This window comes from Gambusia affinis, linkage group LG13 (genome assembly GCF_019740435.1).
Source record: "Gambusia affinis linkage group LG13, SWU_Gaff_1.0, whole genome shotgun sequence".
Taxonomy (NCBI): Eukaryota; Metazoa; Chordata; class Actinopteri; order Cyprinodontiformes; family Poeciliidae; genus Gambusia; species Gambusia affinis.
The window spans coordinates 21,682,400-21,705,183 of record NC_057880.1 but is presented as its reverse complement, the minus strand read 5'-3'; the positions used below and the strand labels follow the sequence as shown (position 1 = coordinate 21,705,183).

Sequence of the window (22,784 nt, the reverse complement as noted above, 5' to 3'; positions counted from 1 at the left end):
ATAGATTTGGCAGAAGTTAGGCCTACCTGGTGCTAATCAAAGCATTTCTCAGTTTTCCCATCAGAGTAGCATCACATCGGTAAAGAATGGTTTATTATAGATGAATGAAATCCTTTGAAAATTTGCATTGGATCTACTTAGGAAATACTTATATCTCAAATCTTTAAATTTGAGATAATAAGGAAAAACTTTGTGTGGCAGTATGTATTGAATAATTTATATGTAGTCTGGTGTATCATTTCTATCATCTTCTAGAAACTTTCTACAGCTAACTCCATCACTCTGAAACAAAGGGAAGGCTTAGAGAGGCAAACAGAGAGCAAAGGGAGTGAAAGTGATATTGTAATGTAGAGCTGTATATCATCTGCATAATTATGGCTGCTAATCTTAGCATATAGAAATTAAATATGCAGATATTCAAATACTGTAAGCTACATAAAGTTGCACCTTATTGGTTTTCAGTAGATCTTAGTTTTATGCTGCAGTGCTGTGGAGTCTTCATGGGAGCAACATTCCCTCCTCACCTCCTCTCTCTGTTGCCTATAGGTGACGTCCGTGTGTCGGGGGAATGCTGTAGCATATGTGTGTGTGTGTGTGTGTAGGTGTGTGTGTGTGTGCGTGTGTGTGTGTGTGTGTGTGTGTGTGTGTGTGTGACTATGCTCTGACTGCGTGTCAGCCTGAATTAGCCTCCGTGTGACATCGGCCTGGCACATAGCGCTGCCTGCCCTCTGCCCACCACTGTGCATATGTGTCCTAGATTATAATTAATAAGCAATGTGCCAATCATGCTTTAATCACAATATCTCTGCATTTAGGGGGCGCAAAAGGGTCATGTGCATCTGGGCTGCAGGATGGCCAATCTGGAGCAGCTAATAGGATGCGTTTGTGTCGGAGTCTCCCTGATGGCGACTGGCGAGTGTTGGTGATTGCAGCTGCTCAGTTAAACTCCAGAGACTGCCTATGTTAATACAAGAGTTATTTTAATTTATTTATTTTCTTTTATGAGAGGGAAAAACTCTAGCAGCAAATGGAGATGACAAAGTGTCAAGTCACACTTGGTACCAAAAATGTCTATTCTTGCATCTATGTGATGAAATAAGTATATATAATTCTCATTCTATACCTAGTTTCATATGTTTGTTGTTTACAATGACAAAGAGAACACATTATTTTTGCATTGTTAGTCAATTAACTTATAACATTTTCCTTCAAGAAAAATGTCTCAAAAAATCTTTTGCAAAATATAGCTCACTATCAGTTCCCATGTACCGTTCAATTGTGGATAAAATGGTTTGTTTGTTTAAATAGTTTAGAAAAAATATCAGTTTGAAAAACTGAGATAAATTAATTTTACATCACTTTTAATTATTTTGTGACGTTTCAAAACGTCATCTGCGGAACCCTACTGCGATGGAATTTGTTGCTGCACGGTTGTGTTTATGGAATTCCTATTCACTTCCTTGTAGTATTCAGACCATAGCCGAACATCCAGAAGCGCAGTAATTTTCGCAGCTTGTAGTTAATAAATGTTAATGTAGCATCAAGGTTTACAGCCGACAATGATTCCTTACACTGTCAACATCAAACTCGCTGCTCGGACGCTGACTGGCACGCTTAATTTGCAGAATAAAACAGCCGTAGACTGGTGAGTGCTGCACTTCCGCCGTTAGCATAATTGCTGTGTTGCTATTTAATTCACTCGCTAATGACATTGCGGCTGTCAGATAAAATCGTTATTTTTATTGAAACTATTTGACTAAATTTGTGGTTTTACTGTTGAAAACCTCCTAGTGCCATCGCGTGTGGGCAATGTAGAATTTTATCAACAAGCAGTCTTGCAGGGCATTTTTGTGTCATGTGATGTTAGGTTTGCTTGGACCGAATCCTACCTTATGGGATTTTTCTTCGTTGTTGTCAAACCTGACATCATTGTGTTAATTTATTCAGCGTATGTTGTTTACAACAAATGTACTTCTTTATATTTTGGAAATGAAATGGTAAAATATTTTGAACACTGATTTTACCATTATTTCTTAGAACCGAATCAAATTCAGTTAAATACATTCATTTAATTCTCACGATAAGCATTTTCTCACCATTCCAGTCCGGTTCATATCCATATGTAGAATTCAATTTGACACAATCTCAGTGCATATCAGTGCAATGAATTGCAGTCCCATCAGATCCGATCCAATGATATATCCAGATTTGCATTTTTGTATGCCTTCTTCCCACTGTGGGAACCTATTGTATTATTAAACCATTATTAAATACAACACATTGAAAGTCACTTGTCATGCTAGTTGGAAAAAAAATGCTATCTAAGGGATCACAGCTGATTCCATTGAGTTGACAATTTTTACAGCAATCTTTTTGACCAAGTATGTGGCAACAGAGAAACCAGGTTTAGTATGACATGCCATCTATCCCGACTTGTTGTGACAACAGAGAACAAAATCAAACGCACTGAACCAGAAGAACTTTGCATAAGACAGAAAAATAAAAAAGATATGTGCTTTGACTTTCAAAATATATTGAAGTCAATTAAAATAAAAAAAATAAAAAACAACTAATGGTTTTATTAACATAGCCTTGAAAGTAGTTAACCATAATGCAGACATAGCTGAAATAAAACTACAGAACATATTCAAACATTTTCAAGCCAGCTGTGAACATACTCTGTATGTTAGGTCTTTTATAGTCATTTCGTGTATATATGTGATCTTCTTCTTCAAATAACCATAAAGTCACATATGGTTTAGCTGTCTTTATGCACCTAAACTTTGTTGTTTTTATTTAGTTTTACATCCATCCTGTGTATTTTCCATGTCTTACAGGGGGTGGCAGGGGCTAATAGCACAGGGATGTCACTCAAGTATTCTAATAATCGATCCAAAGACTGCTCAGACCATCCAGGTCTTGGAGAGGCACAAAGCAAATGTTGTCAGGGTGAGTTTTCCTAAGTTAAATGAGTTAAGTTGTTGATTTTAAATCATTTAGATATTATGTAAAGTCAAAATGAAATCCAAATGGATAAGTTACAATTTAAACAGGAACTTGAGTGATTTGCGATTCTCCTTTTTCAGGTATAAATTGCAGCATTGTGTGCATGTGTGGGTGTTTTTCTTTTGTGTTTTTTTTGTTTTTTTTATCAATCATGAACTTATTTCCTCAACATGTTACAATTATTTGAGTAAGTGTTGTGCTTCTAGGTGAAATGGTCAAGAGAAAATTACTACCACAACTTGAGCTCTCCCTACTGCCTGCGGCTCGCCTCAGGAGACGCATCTGGGAAGATCATAGTGTGGGACGTGGTCAGTGGGACAGCTCACTGCGAAATCCAGGAGCATTCCAAACCTATTCAGGGTGAGGATCTTGAAGTAACTGATTATGAAGCTCTGGCTCAGTCATTTGCCATACACCACAAGAGACAGCCCTCAAACTATTGGTCTATTGTTTTTGTTCTCCATAGCACTGTTTATTTTCCTGCTGCTCTTCATTTCTTTGTCCGCCCTGTTTTTCTGTGTCAGATTTGGAGTGGCTGTGGAATCAGGATGCGTCCCGTGACCTGCTGTTAGCCGTTCATCCTCCTAACTACATCGTTCTGTGGAATGGAGACACTGGAACCAAGCTATGGAAGAAGAGCTATGCTGAGAATATCCTCTCCTTTTCCTTCGACCCCTTTGATCCGTCTAACATGGCATGTAGGTCTAATAATGGCATTGTTTTTAGTTGTTCACTTCTGGACTGGGGTTGCAGTAATATTGGCATCTACAAAAAAAAACAAAAAAAAAACAGAAAAGACTGTACTTGTTGAGGAAGTTTGGGTTATTTCATGTTGTAGCAAGAAGGTGCATATTTTTGTAAGTTTCTTGCAGAGAGGGTACTGTCTTCTGCCACGATCTGTTGGGGTAGCAGCATCAGAAAGGGACATAAAAAGCTCAACAACTTGATAAAGAAGCCTGACCCTGTTTTGGGAATGACTGTGGAACCTCTGGAGATTATGGTACAAAGAAGGATTCTTCATGAAATCCCAAAAATTACAGACAACCCTGAGCATCTTCTTCATGAGACTGTTGTACAACAACAGTGTCTTCTTTAACTATGAAACTGCTGGTAAAATTTCAGTTTTTGTGCCATGTTTTTATGGAAAAAGTATGACTGACAACTATTTGACATTTCAAAAATTGTCAAATGCAAACTTACAGGAAGACTTAATTACAACAGATTTGGATTAGTAGGAACATCATGTATTTTAAATCACTTATGTTTTGTTTCTTTTTTGGCAGTGCTGACCAGCGAAGGAATTGTTTTCATCACAGATTTTTCCCATTCCAAACCACCAAGCAGTGCTGGGAAAAAGGTGTACATTGCCAGTCCTCATGCAAGCCCAGCACACACCAAGCCTGCACCTGCTGCAACTCCTGCACCTACTGGTGCCAAGAAAGCCCTTAATAAAGTGAAAGTGCTCATCACCAATGAAAAACCCACGTAAGTTTCTGCCTTGGCCTTCAGTTAACCTGTTTTTTTCCCAGTGAGACTACTTGTCAGCACTGCTCATGGGCACAGGTCCATGGTAACACTCCAACTGGTGACTTTAAAAGAGAATGAGTGATAAGAAAAACATTGTAAAGTTAATTTAGTAAACAGATCAACTAGGTTTAAATCCTTTCCTAAGTAGAGGAATGTGTGCAGCATCTGGATCTAAAATCCCTGAAAATACAATAAAGTTTGAAATTTTACTGTGATAAAATGTTCAAAGGTTTATTTTTTAGTCATTTTAATTTTCTATTTCACTGTCAAGTCTTCCAGTGCATGGATGGAAAAGTTAGGGTAATAACTGACCTTGTTTCTTTCCTGCGGTGCGATGTTGCAGTGCAGAGGCAGTGACGCTGAACGACTGTCTGCAGCTGTCCTACCTGCCATCCAAAAGGAACCACATGCTGCTGCTTTATCCCAGAGAGATTTTAATCCTAGACCTGGAGCTCAGCCAGACTGTGGGTGTGGTGGCCATTGAGCGCTCAGGTGTCCCCTTTACCCAGGTGAGGGACTGTATACGCTATCGCTGAAAAGTTTGACAAAATGATCTCGATTGGTCAACATGAAACTTCACGGGAATGCTGCGCTTTCTCAAGTTTCCTTCAACGCTGCATATTCTTTGTGGTAGTTTTATGTTCTAGTGTTGGCTTTATAGTCATTTTTTATGTTTGATTTGCCACATCACTACTTGAGCTCATTTCAGTTTTTTATTTAATGACAAAACCAATAGGCAAAAGCACATAAAATATTTCTCTTTGCTCAACTTTAAGCCTTATAAGCTTAATCTGAGGTTTTAAATTGAATCTGTGGTTCTTTATTTACGATCTGGTGTGCAAGTAAATAATTATTATTTCACAAAGAAAGTAAGGGCGTCACAAATTACAAGTGATACTTGAAATAAGTTACAACTATAAGGGTAGGATGTTTTATTATTATTGCAGACATTGAGTGGATTTAAGTTGACCCAGATTCAAAAGAATGGTGAAATAATTATTTACAACAATTACCAAATTGGACGTTGACTTTAGTGTTATGTTGTTATGATTTGTGGAACATTCAAATAATAAAACCCAACAAGTTAAATGCGTAATATTTAGAATGTGTTAAAGAATTTTGGCAAATTGTTGAAAAGTATTCAAAATTCATAGGAAGGCTTATGAATTTTCAAGTTTCATGTATTGTTTAAATGTTTTGCAGTTTAGTTTGTTTGTGTTTGAATGAACAAATTACACATTATTCTACTATTTTATTAAACTCGATGAGAGAACCATTTTTTTTCTTCCTCAGGTAATTCCATGCGCACAGCGCGACGCCCTCTACTGTCTGCATGAGAACGGTTGCATCACGCTGCGGGTGTGCCGCTCAACATCTGCACAAGAGGAAGCAGCGGGTATGGAAACAGGAACTTCACCACCTAATTTCTCACACAACATTTGCATTACTCATTTTTTACTCAGATTTCTCCCATGTATTGTTGCTCCAGCTAATACTGCATTGAAATTAACCTTTGTCTGTGCTTCTTGTGTATCTTTGATCCACTGTACCTGGATGCTAAACCTTTTGTGAAATTTTATCTTCTCTTGATTTACTCCATCATGGACGTCTTCCTGCTTAAATCTCCTTCTCATAATTTCTTTTAAAATTTTCATTTTCCTCCCTTAACAGACCCAGAACAGAGTGTCCAGGAGCTTGTTTATGACCTGCGCTCCCAGTGCGATGCCATAAGAGTGACTAAGACGGTCCGCCCGTACCGGATGGTTATTTGCCCTGTAAACGAGAACAAAGCTGCCCTCATGGTCAGCGATGGAAGAGTCATGCTCTGGGAGCTGAAAGCACACACTGGGCGGTCAGTTTCCAATCCAGGGTAGGTGAAAGCTGGAACTATTTTTATAGAATAGTTTATGTTTGATTGGTATGTTAAAAAGTCATTCTATTTTAACATAAATAATCAAAAATTTTGTTGTCAAGTATTTGCAATGGGGAATTGCAAAGTCTTTCTATGGTTAATGGAGCCTTCTTTCCACTGTGGGAACCTAGTGTATTATTTTCTTTCTCTTTCAGTGTTGGGCTGGGGTTGTATTAACCAAATATTTTTGTTCTTTGACCTTTTGTTCTTGCTCAGTGGATCAGCAGTCTAATAATAATAAAAAAATACTGTTCATTTGGCAGGAAGACAAACAAAATAATTTTTGATTGATGTTCTTCCTCCTCAGTTCTGGTTTGTCGCCTCTCTACTCCCCCGTGTCGTTTTGTGGAGCTCCTTTGGGTCCAAACCAGAAAAGAATCCAGGATCTTTCTCTCAATAGCATGATCAGTAAGAGTACACACAACACCACCATCACCATCTGATATGTCAAAACAGAGGCAGTTTGATGTTTACAGCAGAAAAGTCACTCTGTTCACATTGTTGAAGAATGGTTTTAATAATTTGAAATACATTCATTTAAAACTAGTGGAAATTTTGCATATTTACTGTTATTTTTTTTAACAGTAAATTTGTTTACTGTTATGTAAAACTTACTCTTATTTTCTGGTATAAATTTCTTGTTATTTTTCATTATATACTAGCTCTGCTGCTATTTTTTTATTTACATTGGATGCAGTATTTTATATGATGTTGACAATGATCATTAAAGCTTCATTGTCTGATTTGCCTGATTTATTTAAATTTTTTGATAGAGGCAAATTAGATTGAATTTAAATGTAAATGAATAAGTGGTCAACAAAGACTTAATGGTATGATGGGGAGAACCCATCTAAAACATGAAGTACAGTGGATTTAACCAGAACAGAAAACCATTGGTGTAATGAATAAACTTTATTTGTTCTTGACTTAAAACAAAAAACAATAAAACTTAAGAAATTACAATTTTTCTTCCAAATTTCCTCTGTATTTAGCATTTAGCTTTCACTTTTTGTCTTCTGTGGTTTTAAAAATGGCTTCTGTGTAATTTATTCAGGTCAGACACTGATTGCTGGTGAGGCTCTTCCTCCATCTTCTAACCAGCAGGAGGTCCAGCTGAAGTTCCTGCTCATTGGCCTCCTGTCTGGTCTGCCACTTCCTCCGTTTGCCATCCGCATGTGTCCACCTCTCACCACCAAGAACATCAACCACTATCAGCCTCTTCTGGCGGCAGGTGGGTAGGAAAGCATCAAGACAAGGCCTGTTGTGAACAATTATTTCAGTAATTTATTAATTATTCTTATGATTAATTGAGTCATCAAATAAAAATGTATCCTGTTCTGTAGTAGCTTCTTAAGCTAGAAAACTATGAAAGAGAAAATTAATAGTAGGAAGCCATTTTGTTCAATTTTTTAAAATAAGGAAACACTTCATTGTTTAAAATACAGTCCTAATCAAAACTTTTTTGATTTAAACTTCTTGTCTCCTCCTCGGCGGTGCTTCTTTCCGTCCATTCATCAACGGCTCATTAGCGGAAGTGAGATTATTGTGCAAATCAAATAAGCATCTGAGCATAACACAACAAACATAAAAACATAATTTAACGAAGACTTGAGGCAGATAATTTGCCTCGAGGAAATTTACAAATCAAGGTCCTCAAATTTGATGAATTGTTACAACACTATATCAGGCACACATCTGTATCATTTAGATGAAGAACAGCCAGAGACAAGAAAAAAAAAGACTGTTAGACCTCCCTGGAGTTTCTCAATGTATCAAAAGTCACATGGGAGTTTAAGCAGTTGGGGTTTGTTGATCTGTGAAGTTAATGTGTTATTTCCTGCACCATTCTCAGGGAGCCTAAACAGTTGGATTGTGTAACTTTTTCTCTGATCAAACACACATCTAGATGTCATGGTGATAAGAAACTCTGTGTCATGTTTCTTATGTGCTGCTCTGTTTCTGTTTTCTGATCACAGGCACCAGCAATGGGTCTGTACTGGTGTACAACCTAACCAGTGGTCTTTTGCACAAAGAACTCAGTGTACACTCTTGTGAAGTCAGGTAAAATCTTTGCTATTTATCCAGAGTTCCACCACTGCAAGCCAGTGGTGAAAAAGCATATGGAGTTATTTTGCATTTTAAATTTTGCTCCATTTGGTTTATTTGTTTCGCACCATTTCACAATGCAAGTAATCTCAAAAGACAAATGACTTCAGAACCAATAACTTCTAATTAAATTCTAAAGCCTAACTTTTTTCTGATCTTTTAGATAAGTTGGTAAAAATAAGCTAGTTATCTACATGCAGTAAATTTCATTGAGTCATTGACTTTGCAGCAATTACTCATCCTCAGCATGGAGGTGTTGTCAGGGCAACACAACCCCTCTGTTTTATCAGGAAGAAACTTGAAGTGGAACCAGGTTCACCATGAGGCTAACTGAACAGAAATGAGTCCCTGAGAAAATACAGAAGAATTGATTCAGATGCACTTCTTATTAGAAAGGAAAGCAGATTATGCTAAGCTAATATCAGCTAGCGCTACACGCTCAGAGAAGCACAGAAGAAGCAAACTGACCGTTACATGGTGGCTTTTCTTCCACAGGGGGCTCGAATGGGTGAGTCTGACCAGCTTTCTGTCTTTTGCCACTTCTTCCCCCAACAACATGGGCCTGGTGCGAAACGAGCTGCAGCATGTTGACCTTCCTACTGGTAAGCAACACACAGTGTGTAGCTAAGCCTTGAATTTCCACCTTTGATTTCTTTATTCTAAACTTGAAATAAAATGAATAATAACTCAAAGCTTTGTCTCCTTATTTCTGTTTGTGGTGAGTAATAAAGCTGCATGAGCTGTAGATATTGAAGTGGATTCTTCAAATCTCACCTGTTCAGTGTTTGGCTTAATAATAAGAGTTTACAAGGGAGTTGCTATGGCAATGTTTCTTACATGTGCACATCATCAGCTTCTGTCTCTCTTTCTGTCCATGTGTTACGAGGTCTAGCGAGCAAGGTCCCTCTATACTATACAACAGATGCGCATACCTTTTAGGAAAATCAAATTTCTATATTCTAAATTAATCTCTGGGTTGCAAAAAGCTGTATGTAATAATTATGACTCAAAATTAAAACAAATACATAAATAGTCTCACTAGGGAGTGAATCAACTTTTTTTTTTTCTTTTACTTGAAATACTTGGGGGGAAAAAGAATTTTCAAATTTATTAAAGAACTACTATAGATCTAGCAAAATTTTCAGTTTTTGTGCACCTATTATAGTCCTCAGGGAACCAGGTAATACACCCCAGGAAAATCTTCAACTTTAACATTTAGACAAGCTGCTTTCTAAATTGTCTTTTTCAGAATCAAATCAGAAAATGTAGTAGCGCACCCCTGAACGACGTTCTTGTTCTGTTCAAAAGGCCATCTTGATGCTTTTAATAAGTCTGACTTTTGTGGATAAAAAGCTGCCAAAGCGGAGAAAGAATCACAGCGAGTTGCAGATTAAATTTCACTCATTTCCCTTGCAGCTTCAGCAAGAAAGAAATAGCAGAAAAGAAATAGCATAAGAAAAATTAGATGGATCAATTCTTTTAGATGTTTGTGGAAATATTGTTTGTTCTTCCCTCAGTAGCTTCTCTTTAACACACATTCTTAATCTCATTATCTCTTTCTTCTCTTTTTCTGTCTGTTTTAGGCCGATGCTTTGCATTCAGAGGTGAGCGAGGGAACGATGAGCCGCCCATCGAAATGATTAAAGTGTCTCATCTCAAGTAAGTGTTAGCCTCCTTCCAATTGAAACTTAACAATTAACTAGCTAATACACATACATTAGAATTTCATAGTATAAAGAAGAAAGTTTGGCTGACTACGAGGTTTCCGTTCAAAAACATCAAATAATTAGTTCATCTTAAACTTCGGGTTTAATAAAGTCTTATAGAGAAAAGTGTGGAGTTGCCTGTTGAAAGGTCAAAACTCTGCTAAATTCAGATTGCGTAAGAGGACTGTAATCTATAGCACAACCATAAATCTGCAAGAAAAGGATTTAAAGAAAATATTTTAAAGTATTCTAAGCATTGAAGTGTAAACATGTGATTGGACTGCTTTGGTGGAGCATAAGAGAGCTACAAGACTGCAGCCGTTAGTGAGATAAAGCAACATCATGAAGCATAATTCTTTTTCAGAAGAGGGAAAAACTGCTTAGGTCAATCACTTGGAGTTTTTGTCACAGAAGGTGTTTCTATATGTTGTAAATAAAGACAAGTTCCAGCTACTTGTCTTATTATATTAATGCATCACGAGTAAGAAAATTGTGGAGTACAAGGAGTCACTTCTTTCCATCTAAAGCATTAAATAGAAAACATATATTTTTTAAGATATTTAGTTTTTGTTTTTAAATATCTGTCATTTAAGGTTAGAGATGTATATGTATGTTTGTCCTCCTCAGACAGTACCTGGTGGTGGTGTTCAGAGACAAACCCTTGGAGCTGTGGGATATCAGGACAGGGACACTTCTTCGAGAAATGGCCAAGAACTTTCCCACTGTCACTGCGCTGGTACCACAGTTTTGGATATTAGTGAAATCTGGATCTTTTTCTTATTCTGACAGTTTTACGTTAAAATAACATTAAAACATAACTGAAATTAGGTCTTAGTTTTAAGTATTGTAGATGCTTCTGTGGGAAGAAAAAGTGTAAACTATCATCCTTTTGAAGAGATGTTATGAAAAAGAAAATGATTAAAAATTCAGATTCAAGATAAGTACAAAAAACAACTTGATATAAATTCTTGTTAGGTATACTAAGCTCATTAAGCTTTCTCGTTAGGTGTACAAGAAGGCATACATCTGATAGTGTTATTAGAGACTTGAGACCTGAAGGTGTGTATTTTAACAGGAATGGTCTCCCTCCCACAACCTGAAGAGTCTGAAGAAAAAGCAGATGGCAGCGAGGGAGGCCATGGCCAGGCAGACCGTGTCAGATGCAGAGCAGAGCAGTGTTGAGTCCTCAGTCATCAGGTAAGAGTTGAAAGTTCATCAATTTGTTCCTGATTTTTATTTGGTTAGAACACTCTGCAGACTAAATCAATGAAATTAACTTGAAACTCCAGCCAGGCTGCTAGTGTAATAATAAGCACGAATTGATTTAGTTTAAACGTATATACACTCGTATTCAATAAATTAGTATAGAAATCCTGATGAGTCTCGTTTGTCAGATTAACAGTACCTTTTGAAAATAACATTTAAGCAGGTATTGAACATACTTTTTTATTAAGGATACATTTTTGTTTTTAAAAGTAGTTGTTGTTTTTTTTCGCATTGGTCTGATGTTTAATTTTAAATGGTATGTTTACATTACCTGTTAGTGGAAAATCATTATATTTAACAAAAATAAGAGCTTTCAAGCATTGCAGTTAGTATCATAGTTACTTAGAAAGACCTCAAGCCATAAGTCACATAATGAGTGCAGGCAAAGAGGGAAGTGCAAAAATAGATGTGTAGTGTGTTTATGCTTAACAGATATGATGATAAATTATTACTCTTGATTTCTGGACTGCAGCACCAAAATCACAGCCTTATTTTATCCTTACTTCCCTACAGTCTCCTGCAAGATGCTGAGAGCAAATCAGAGACCAGCCAGGCCATCTCTGCCAGGGAGCACTTTGTGTTCACAGACACCGATGGCCAGGTCTATCACATCACCGTCGAGGGCAACACGGTGAAAGACGGAGCACGGATTCCTCCTGACGTGAGTCTTAACGTTTTTTATCTATCACTCCAGGTCTCTTCCTAGCTTCATATCTGATTGTTACTACAAGTTTTTCCAGCCGCTATCAATAAGTCTTCTGCTTCTGTCACTGCTACTGTTGTGTGCTCTCTTGCTATATCTTTTAATAATTACTTTGTCTTTCTGATGTGACACACACTTCACTGTGCACTGGAAATTTAAAAGCTAGTTTTTCTTAATGCTTTGTTTATGAAAAGTACAAAAGAATCCTGAAAAAATAGCAGATAGGATTCTAAAACTAAATTCTGGGCTAATGTCTTTCATGTGTTTTGTTAAGTTTGCCTTGTAAAATTTTTGGATATGCGTCTTGAAGCTCTGGGTAAACTTGTGCACTTCCTTTGTTGCAGGGTAGCATGGGCAGCATCGCCTGTATTGCCTGGAAAGGTGACACCCTGGTGCTTGGAGATGTGGATGGCAACCTTAACTTCTGGGACCTAAAAGCTCGTTTGTCAAGGTAAACCAGCAAAGAAAAAAGTCCCAGATGTTTGAAAGTAAATGACAGTTTTACTCTGTATCTCATGTTTTCCATTGTGAGGAATGAATCCTTTCTGGCACCCTGGCTGTCCAAGCATGTTACCAGTGCAGATAACTCTACTTGTAAATCCTCTGTTATCATCAGACAGATTTTTTTGTACAAAGCATTTTTTACAAAGAATGGCATACAACTTCTTTTTCCTTGTCGATTTCTTTCTTTTTTTGTTAGTCATTTATGTTTAAAGAGGTAGCAGAACCAATTCAATATGTGAAGCTGATTTTTCTCAGGGGGATACCGACACATCGGGGCTGGGTGAAGAAGATCCGCTTCGCTCCTGGTAAGGGGAACCAAAAGCTGCTGGTCATGTACACAGACGGAGCAGAAGTCTGGGACACCAAAGAGGTAAGGCCCTGTTTACACTTATCACAGTACAACTGAAGCAACATTGGGATTAACTTCTTGATTATTAACTTTGGACCATATAAACTCATGGTGCTGAACTGAACCCACATAGTGAAAAAGTATTTGCCCTCTTTACTGGTATCAAAAATCAATTTTCAAATGATGATTTCTTTTGTTAACTGAAAAAAGGCTAAAATTGTGAAAGTAGTTAAATAAATAAAATTTTAATGTATTCTTAATGAAATAAAAATAGATTTAATATTTGTGTTTAAAATTTTTTTAAGGTCCAAATGGTCAGTAGTATAAGGTTTGGACGCAATGTGAACTACCGCATCCTAGACATCGACTGGTGCACATCAGATAAAGTTGTGTTGGCTTCGGACGACGGCTGCATCCGAGTGTTGGAGATGGCCATGAAGTCGGCCAGTTACCGCATGGATGAGCAGGACCTGACTGGTGAGCAAGCAAATGCTATGGGAAGAAATGAAGTGGAGATGTTTAAAAGGAGGATTTGGTCATTCAGGACCCAGCTGCACTTCACATTATGACACATTCTGGTAGGTTAATGGATTAACATCTCCTTCCTCTTTCTCACAGACCCGGTGTGGTGTCCTTACCTGCTGCTACCCCGGGCTGCCCTCACTCTTAAGGCTTTCCTTCTCCTGCAGCCCTGGTCAGGAACCTTCACTATGGACATCACTCAGGTGTAAGTCTCTGTGGTTGAATACACCATCATCATCATCATATAAATAAGGAATATCATTTACAGCCCTCTAAGGGATTTTTGTGCAACTCTTGATTCTATAATAAAGCAATTTTCACTCCAATCACTGGCAGTATGCAAATAGACACTACTTTTATGTTTTAGGAAGACATTTTCACAGAGAAATTAAATCTTCAAACAAAGTATTTCTTAGGTTTCCACAGCAGAAACATCCACTCTTACACAAAAACAGACATGGGCGAAAGACATTAAGAAAAATGTCCGATAACGGTTGTGCAAGACTGTATAATGACATGTAGCAATTTAATGTAGCCGTTTAGTTTATTATTGAGCAGATAATATCAGAACAAGCACAAGAAGTTAAGTTTTAAATATTTATGTAGAAGAATAGAATTTTTGTGGCTCCACCAAAAGCTTTCAAGCAGAAGGTTTTGGGCCCTCTTGGTAAAAAGTTTGGAAACTACTGATGTAAACTCAGAGAAGAAAATTCTTTCTATGTGACTTGTTTTGATTCAACTTTGTTTTAAATTGGTATTGTCATTTATTTTAATTCTCCACACTTGACAATGTTTTGAGCTGTGATGGTAGCATTTTCATCAAAATAAAAAGGGAAAAAATAAATCGGATTAAGAAGAAATTTCCTTAGAATTTGATCTAAAGAAATTAGATCATTAAAAAAGCTTACATGTCAGCATAAAGCCCAACTGAATTTATTTATTTCTTTTTTCCCCTTTGGCAGCTTTCTAAGTGCTGAGTGCATTATTATGTTTCAGTTTTATTATTCACAGATGATCAGGGAACTACTTGACCTCAGCATATCTATTAGTCTTTGATTGTAATCGACTCCACTGTTTTCGTTCATTATGGTTATGTAACATCTAAACTCAGAAAAACAAAAACACCAAGATGACCATTTTACTTTCTTTGATCTCCCCACTTTAGAGATTACAGTGAAAAAGTGGAGATTAAAGGGCTGATCCAGGAGCAGCTCAACTCACTGTCAAAGTAAGTTTTATGTGTCCTTTTTGTGGATTTTAAAGGCTCGTACAATTGCTAACATACTAGACTCTTTAACCTTTGGCTCAAAATTACAAACACTAAATTTCCATAATTTTGTGCTTTTATTGGTTTGTTTTTTTGGGGTCAAGTGGTTATACAAAAAGTGACCTAAATGGTTTTTAAGAACAGGAACATGGCTTAAAAATATACGTTCACCCCCCCTAACATTTGGATGGACATGCTTTATCAAGGTCAACAAGCTTCTGGACCAATTCTGACTGGACTGGACTTTAAAGCCAAGTCTATTATTTAGCGGTCAGTCCTGCCTAGATGACTATTCAGATATCCAGACAGAAACCGGGCAGAAACTTATTTTTGGCAACAAAACAGTTTTGTTTCCTCTGTAAATTGCTTGGAGACAGTTATGTAATCGTTCATGTGTGTGTGTGTGTGTGTGTGTGTGTATGTGTGTGCACATTTAGGTATGTATGATTATAGAAAATCCATAAATAAGTATAACATCAGGCACCAAAACCAACAGGATTATGTCATTATCTCGCCCTGGAAGCGAGAGGCTCCAATGCATATAGAAAGGACAAACATTGACATGACATTCATGCCAATGAATGTTTTAACATTTGGAACTGTAGCCTGAAAGTTATAAGTCAAATTCTCAGATTCACATGTTTGTATCTTTCTGTCAATATGTCTGCTGGAAGTTGTGGTAAATGAAGTTTCACCTTTCAGGTTGAATTAGTTTGAAACTGCAGCCACAAAAGCAGCATGTACTCTGTGGCCTTGACGATAAAAACAGCCTCTTTGGTTCTGCTGCTCTTCTGAATGTGTGTCTCTGGTTTTTCAGTGATATGAAGAGCGTGCTTCAGGACTCAGAGCTGAGTCTTCTGCAGCGCTGCCTCCTTGTGTCACGGTGGGTTTGTCCTCTTTGTGAAGTCTTTGTTAATGTTCAGGACGTACTATGTTAAATGATGCTAAGGGAAGAATAAGTTAAAGGAAGTTCAAAGTTATAGGACCTCAAATCATTAGTGAGCATATTACTAAGAAAATAAAGTTCCTTGTAAAACAGAAGAATTCTTCAGAGAGGGTTTTTCCCTCTCCTGAACGTGTCTGACATGTTGTGGTTGACTCTAGGTTGTTCGGGGATGAGTCCGACCTTAACTTCTGGACAGTGGCGTCTCACTACCTGCAGCTGTTTGCCCAGGCTCGTCAGCTAAGCGTGAACTCTGAAGGGGGGAACGACGAACCCCAGCCTCCGTCTCAGAACCACCTGGACATTTGCCATGATGTTTTGTGTGAGAGTTCTTATTTCCAGGTCAGTAAAAGGAGAGGCACATTTAGTAGTTTTACTTGTTTCTTCAGCTTCCGTTGAGAAAAAAGTCCCAAATCCCACTGAAAGACATTGAAGTTTGTGATAATGAAGTGTTAAAATGGTAGATATATATGTTTTTCTTCTAAGTGCTGTAGTTTCCTCTGTTGTCTCACTGACTTCATGACTCATTTCTTCACATTTCTCTGACTCATAAACATTTTAAAATTGATATTTGGAAGTCATCTTCTCCACCTGATTCACTCAACAGAAGTTCCAGCTGGATCGAGTTCACTTGCAGGAGGTGAAGAGGTCCAGTTATGAACACACCAAGAAATGTGCTGACCAGCTCCTTTTGCTGGGTCAGGTAGGTACAACAGGACCCCATCGCCTAAACCAGCGGTTCTCAGACTTCATGGTTATCGGGCTGAGTCTGAATCTAAACTAAGGGTAAAAACCTTTTATTGAATTTACTTATAGCTGACCAGGAAAAAAACGGCACAAAGTTTGCAGTTTGTTATTGAGCCCAAGCTACTCTGAATGTTATGGGACACTTCAACTCCTACTTGAGTAGCTCAGTTACTTTTATTGCTTCAACAAATAAATAATCTTTGACCAGAATAAACAAACTAAATAAACTGAACTGAAATACTGTGACATTACCCAGATTTGTATACAACAGTGTATCATATTGCAAACTTAAGTTTTAAATCATAGCTCCCTAAAATGAGATATGATGTCATATCTCATATTAAAAGGCAGGATGGATAAAGATGGATCAGGACTTTGAAAATAGCTAATCTACAAATTTTCATAATTTTTGCAGCAAGTTGCAAAAAGTTGCTTCTCAGGCTGACATTTTGTTCGAGAGCCATTAAGGATTCCTATTGCTAAGTTTTTGAATCTAGACACTAAATTCTCACATAGTTTGCAACATGAGGCCTGATCCGTTTTGTTTTAATCCAGCTTTAAAGAACAGTGTTCCACTTCTCAACCTTGCATACACTCAGATTAATTGTAAATGGATCATAATCTGGCACATGAAGGCCTGTCCACAACCCAGCATGACCTTCCTGAGTGTGTACACCAGATTAAAATCACAATAAAAACATAATTACCACTCACAGTTCCCAGTGCTTGCCTGCCTCAGGTGCTTGTTCCATCTTGTGTCTCTCAGACCGACCGGGCGGTGCAGTTACTGCTGGAGACGAGTGCAGATAACCCCAGCTACTACTGCGATTCACTCAAAGCCTGCCTAGTGACCACCATCACCTCCTCGGGCCCTTCACAGTCTACAATCAAGCTGGTGGCCACCAATATGATTGCTAATGGCAAACTGGCAGGTAATTATCACCTGTTACAACCTGTGGTCTGTTTTGTCAGTTTAAATGAGCCAAATGCAGAATGTATGAGCCTCAGTAGTTTGTCTCTTCTTAACACATATCTGTGGACTATTTTGACTTTGTTGCAGAGGGAGTCCAGTTGTTGTGTTTGATTGACAAGGCGGCGGACGCCTGCCGCTACCTGCAGACCTACGGGGAGTGGAACCGAGCGGCGTGGCTCGCTAAGGTAACTCAGCATTATGGGATCAGATGCTGATGTAGTGGGTCGACGGATGAAGAAAGTAGGTATACTGTGTTGAAGGCGATAAGTAAGATGGAGCTCTTTTTAATTTGTTTCTGTATTGTTGCTCATAGCTTTAAAGGCGGGAATTTAATTTGAGTCATTTCCAGGTCTGGAAATGACTCAAATTAGTTTGGAGTTATATCTCCAAACTAACTGTTTTAACCATCCATCATTTTTCTCTTTCTCTCCATCTCTTTCTGCTTGTTGCTTTCTCTCTACATCTCTCCTTGTTTTTTCTTTTTTTTGTCCTTTATCTCAATTTCTCTATCTTGAATTTAGCAAATTTGGGACAAAATCTATCCATCCTTACTTCTTTCTCGTCCTCTTTCTCTTTCTTTATCTCCTTCTGTCTTTTGTTGTCTTTCTTTATCTATCTTAAAATTTGTAAATTTGGAGAATAAAAACCATTGGATAAAAAAAATGTACAAACTCAGTTCTGTGTCCTTACCCACATTACACTCTTAGCCATGTTTGTGTGTTGTACGTATAGCTTTGCCTGTTGTCTGAGGGTGTGAATTTCTGGGTTTCCAGGTGCGCCTGAGCCCAGCAGAAGGCTCCGACGTGCTGAAGCGCTGGGCAGAACACCTGTGCTCCCCTCAGGTCAACCAGAAATCCAAAGCCATCCTGGTGCTGCTGTCCCTGGGCTGCTTTTACAAAGTGGGAGAGATGCTGCACAGGTAAGAGCTTTTGACTAAATAGAACTGATTTAAATGCTTAGATGAGACTGGTTTATGGCTAATGTTCTAACCTCCTTCTGTGTCTTTCTTTTCTTTTTCACCTGCTGGGGCAGTATGAGGTACTTTGATCGCGCTGCTCTCTTCATTGAGGCTTGTTTGAAATCTGGGGTAATGGAGGCCAACGACTCTTCCAATATCCTTTTTTTGAAATCTCACTACAGCACTCATTGGGTCTCAATGATGCTTAGGTCGCTTTCTGTTTTGCACATGCATATTTTAGGCCAATATACATATTGAAACACCACTCTGATGAGTGTCTCAGAATTGTGAATTTTCTCAAGTGTTTACATGCAGTGTTGTGTCCTCCTTGACCTGTCGCTGCACATAAACTCATCGAGGCTGCGTTTCTGGACTATGCACAGCTGTTGCGTTCGCTGGGCCTGCGGGAGGGCGCCGCTCTGTGGGCGTCTCGGGCCGGCAGCGCTGGAGAGCAGCTGATGGAGGAGCTCTTCCAGGGGGAAGGAGGCGTTCCCGAAGCTGTACTTGGCGAAGACGAGGTGGAAGTGGGACTGGAGAGCACAGAGTGAGCGGGTCTCTGTCAGAACGCCATCATTATGAATGAACTCTGGATCGGCATCCGGGTGATTCATGCACATCATCTCTGCATCGCTGAAGAGAAAAGATGCGAGGTGTTTATTTCTTGTGAGGTTTTTACTGGAAACTACCTGCGTCTGTGGCTGTGATGAGGTTGAGGTGATGTAAACGGTCTGTGTGTGTGCGCATTTGTGTTCATGTGTAGATGCATGTAACGGCCCAAGAAGAAACACACTTTGTGTCCACATCACCTCTTTGTCACTCCATGTTGCTTCCATTTAAATCCCTGAACGTTTGTTTTACAAATACCGTGCTGGTATTGGTGATTTCAGAGTACTACTGTAGCTCTCTGGGTGTCACTGAAAAAAATGATCTCTGTCCTTTTGAAAATGTGTTGTAGTGGTGCCCCATGGGTGACTTTCTTGATTTATGAATTGCACTTTTAATTTTACACCTAAGACTTTATTATTTGATTGGAGAACTTGCTTTAACTGGCCATGCGATTATGCACAAATACATAAAAAGCAACTTGTTCTTTGAGTCACTCAACAAAACCTCCTGGCATTTCCCAATTTATCAGTTTTATATGAGAACTGTCACTATAGTGGAGACATGAATTAGACACATGCTGTATCTTAATCCATTCCAGTTATCTTTTATTATCCTTTTGGCTGTTTCTATGGAGACTTGCAACAGTTTGCCATCTGTGTTTTTGATGTTACGGTAATAACTTTTGCTACAAGCAGAGCTATCAAGCTGTTAATCAGACCTCTGAAACATATAACCAGTCTGTGCTGCTCCCACAATCAAAAAACCTGGCTTTCTGAAATAATCCCTTTCATTCATTCATTCATTCATTCATTCATTCATTCCCCTTAGAGTTTCTAGATTTTTGTCATCTTACAAGCACAAATTTAATTGCAGTTTATTGGGATTATACTTCACAGAGTAACACAAAGTAGCACGATTGTGAAAGTGAACATTAAACTCAGAGTCTCTCCACCCGCTGTGCATATCCTGAGTAAAGATATCCTGCACAGTTTTCTTATCTAAAATGCTCAAACTCAATTAGAAGAGAATATCTGTGGACATCTGTTTTCAAGTCTTTCATAGAGATCTACCTCTGGACTTTGACAGGACCATTTTGACACATGACTTGTTAGTGATTGCCAGCTAGAAGAGAGCATTCTTGTCTCTTAAAAGCCACTAGCAGGTTTTCTCCTTATTTATTCGACTTAATCATTTTTGATCGGCTTCCCACAGCATGATGCCGCCACCACCAGATTTCACTGTGGGGTAGGTGTGTTCAGGGTGATGTCCGGTGTGAGTTTTCTGTCTCACAAGTGACTTCTGAAGTTGACTGGTTCTGATTTGTGCAAATATATTTGCCTTCCGCACAATTATGTTCTACTTACATGCTAATATCTGTCATATAAAATACCAATAAAAAGCATTAAAGTTTGTGGTTATAATACAACAACAAAAAATGTATAAGGGGTGGGAATACTTTTGTATTGCCACCTGTTCTTCTCTCTCCTGTCTGGTTCTTTACATGCTAAACGTATCCTGAAGATCCAAATCATCAGCGTAATGTTGCAAAGATTTTAGAGTGTTAGTGATTTAAAAAAACAAACAACTGATTCTTACTCTTAGTATTGATGTGTTTCATAAACACACCAGTGGTGTTTCATGTAATCCATGCTACTGTAAAAAACTGAATCAGTGATGCTATGGTAACCCACGTCTACTGACGGCTTCGCTAACATACATGGAGGACTCGCAATTAGCTGTAGTAATCTTTCCCTGTGTGAAGGCATCGTGGAGACGTGTACTGGTCTTATCCATTTGACAACATGTTTAACAATATTTTGCTGCTTTTCTTTATATGTACAATGAAATTATACTGTTGAAAATCCTGGCATGTAGACATGTCTTTAACTGTATATTTTCTAAGAAGAAAAGTCCTTAATGTTTATCTTTTTTTTCTTTGTCTATTGTTAAAACAGTGATTCTGAAACTTTATGGCAAGTTAAAGAATATATATGTATATGAATGGTAAAAAAAATGTGTTCAAGGTTTTTTTTTCTCTCGCTTATATGAATGTTAACACAAGAGGGCACTCTTGTCTCTCAAAATCAGTTAAACACCTCCAGCATTTTGTGATAATACCAGAAAGGTCTTTTCAATATTATTGCTGATACTCTGCGAATTCCAACCCAGGTAGGCTGAATTTTAATGTTTGCTCATTTATCAACCTGTCCTTGAAGTGAATTAGTCCCAGCATGAGCCACTTCCGCAGTTAATTAACTTCTTTTCTGCTCGGGAGGCAGACCAACAGCTGGCCTCAGCTTGCTGCCCAGGTCTAACCGTTTTTTCCCTTTTCATCGCCTCGGATTTATTCTTCGATCTGTATTCTCCTTCTCTTCCTTGCCCCTCCAGAAAAGAAAAAAAAAAAAAACTCGACACAAAGAAGAAGAAAAACTGTCTGGAACACACAGGGCTCCCAAATGACTTGTTTGTGCTCCTTTTAATGGCTTGATGAATAACTGCCGGAGAGCTGTTGCAGCCAGATCATCTGTATGCATGCAGGGCCTCGCTGCAGGTTTTCTCTTACAATCACCGTGCTACCTAAAACAGCAACTCCGATCCAGCTGACCTGACTTTATAGCTCTTTTTTCCAACTTACTTGCTTCTTTTCTACTTTTTTTTGCACCTAAATGCAACCTCTCAGACTTATGCCTTCACTGCGCCTCCTCCATTGATTTCTTTGAAGGCTTGTTTCCATCTGCTGCTTGGCCCCTTCTGAAACTGGAATAAAAGCAGGCACGTCCTGAGACCCAAAGCTGTGAGAAGCACTCAAAGGGCTCTGTTCTGTTTCATGCACAGGTTGAAAATCAGCAGCAGACACCAGTAAATATTATTGAGCTTTTTATGTTGTAGACCACTGGTACAACAGTAGATACTAAATTTTCCAAGTACTTCTATTATTTTTTTAACAGTAGTGCAACAAATTTTGAACATTTTCAGAAATTTTTTTTTAATGTAATTAGCAGTTGGGTTGATTGAAGGATAGTGACCTTTATTAATTTTTTCCCCCATGCGTTCATGAAAAATAAACTTGGAAGTTTGAAAATTAACTGAAATGTTCCTAGAAGAGGAAAATCCTGAGCTTTCTCCCCAACCTGACATTGATATCCTTCATGGCCCCCTTACACATACATGCAATTAAAACTATGTGAAAGTGGATTCAACTTGATCTTAGTTTAAACCAGCTGATCAGTGAGGATCAGGATTATGGAAACCAATGAACTGGTGTTTGGCATCAGCCAAGTCGTGGGCAAAGATAGTATTAATCAGAGAAGATCAGCTTCTAAATGAGCTGCAGAACGCCACAGCTCAGGTGAAAGGACCAGGACATGACATGTTCATAGTGTGATATAGAAGTTATTTCTTATAGAAGTGTCATCAAGAAAGCCAACAGAATTTCCATTTGCGGGTTTTCACAAACCATAAATGTGGGACTTTTTAGCCTACATCTACAAATGTTTAAATGCTTTTGAAAGATACTGTGTAAGATAATCTTTGTGATGAAGCAAACACTGCAGTGTGTGTAGAGCATGCTAGTAGCAGGTCATTTTAAGGCCCTGCTGGGCCAGATATGGCCACAAACAAAACCCAGCTTATTTATCTTCATTTTATGGGCTGTTCAGCAGTTTGTTTTATCCTCACTCAGGTTTTGA

The 22,784-nt window shown here is 38.3% G+C and overlaps 1 protein-coding gene across 2 annotated transcripts; it reads left to right on the top strand.

Annotated features, from left to right (window-relative positions):
- Positions 1–859: 859 nt before the first annotated feature.
- Positions 860–22,181, top strand: wdr11 (WD repeat domain 11). Of its 2 annotated transcripts, none has more exons than XM_044136531.1 (29): positions 860–912; positions 2,838–2,949; positions 3,213–3,366; positions 3,531–3,704; positions 4,290–4,491; positions 4,877–5,042; positions 5,827–5,929; positions 6,205–6,403; positions 6,753–6,853; positions 7,500–7,676; positions 8,422–8,506; positions 9,047–9,153; positions 10,135–10,210; positions 10,885–10,993; positions 11,333–11,454; positions 12,037–12,184; positions 12,571–12,677; positions 12,986–13,100; positions 13,385–13,556; positions 13,698–13,806; positions 14,767–14,829; positions 15,686–15,751; positions 15,973–16,153; positions 16,419–16,514; positions 17,325–17,490; positions 17,619–17,716; positions 18,305–18,450; positions 18,564–18,643; positions 18,835–22,181. In XM_044136531.1, the coding sequence occupies exons 1-29, from the start codon at positions 878–880 to the stop codon at positions 19,035–19,037; spliced, it is 3,672 nt and encodes a 1,223-aa protein (XP_043992466.1). In that variant the 5' UTR covers positions 860–877; the 3' UTR covers positions 19,038–22,181. The 2 variants fall into 2 exon arrangements, with proteins under 2 accessions (XP_043992466.1, XP_043992465.1); XM_044136530.1 differs by lacking the exon at positions 860–912 and adding an exon at positions 1,431–1,645.
- The last annotated feature ends 603 nt before the right edge of the window (positions 22,182–22,784 follow it).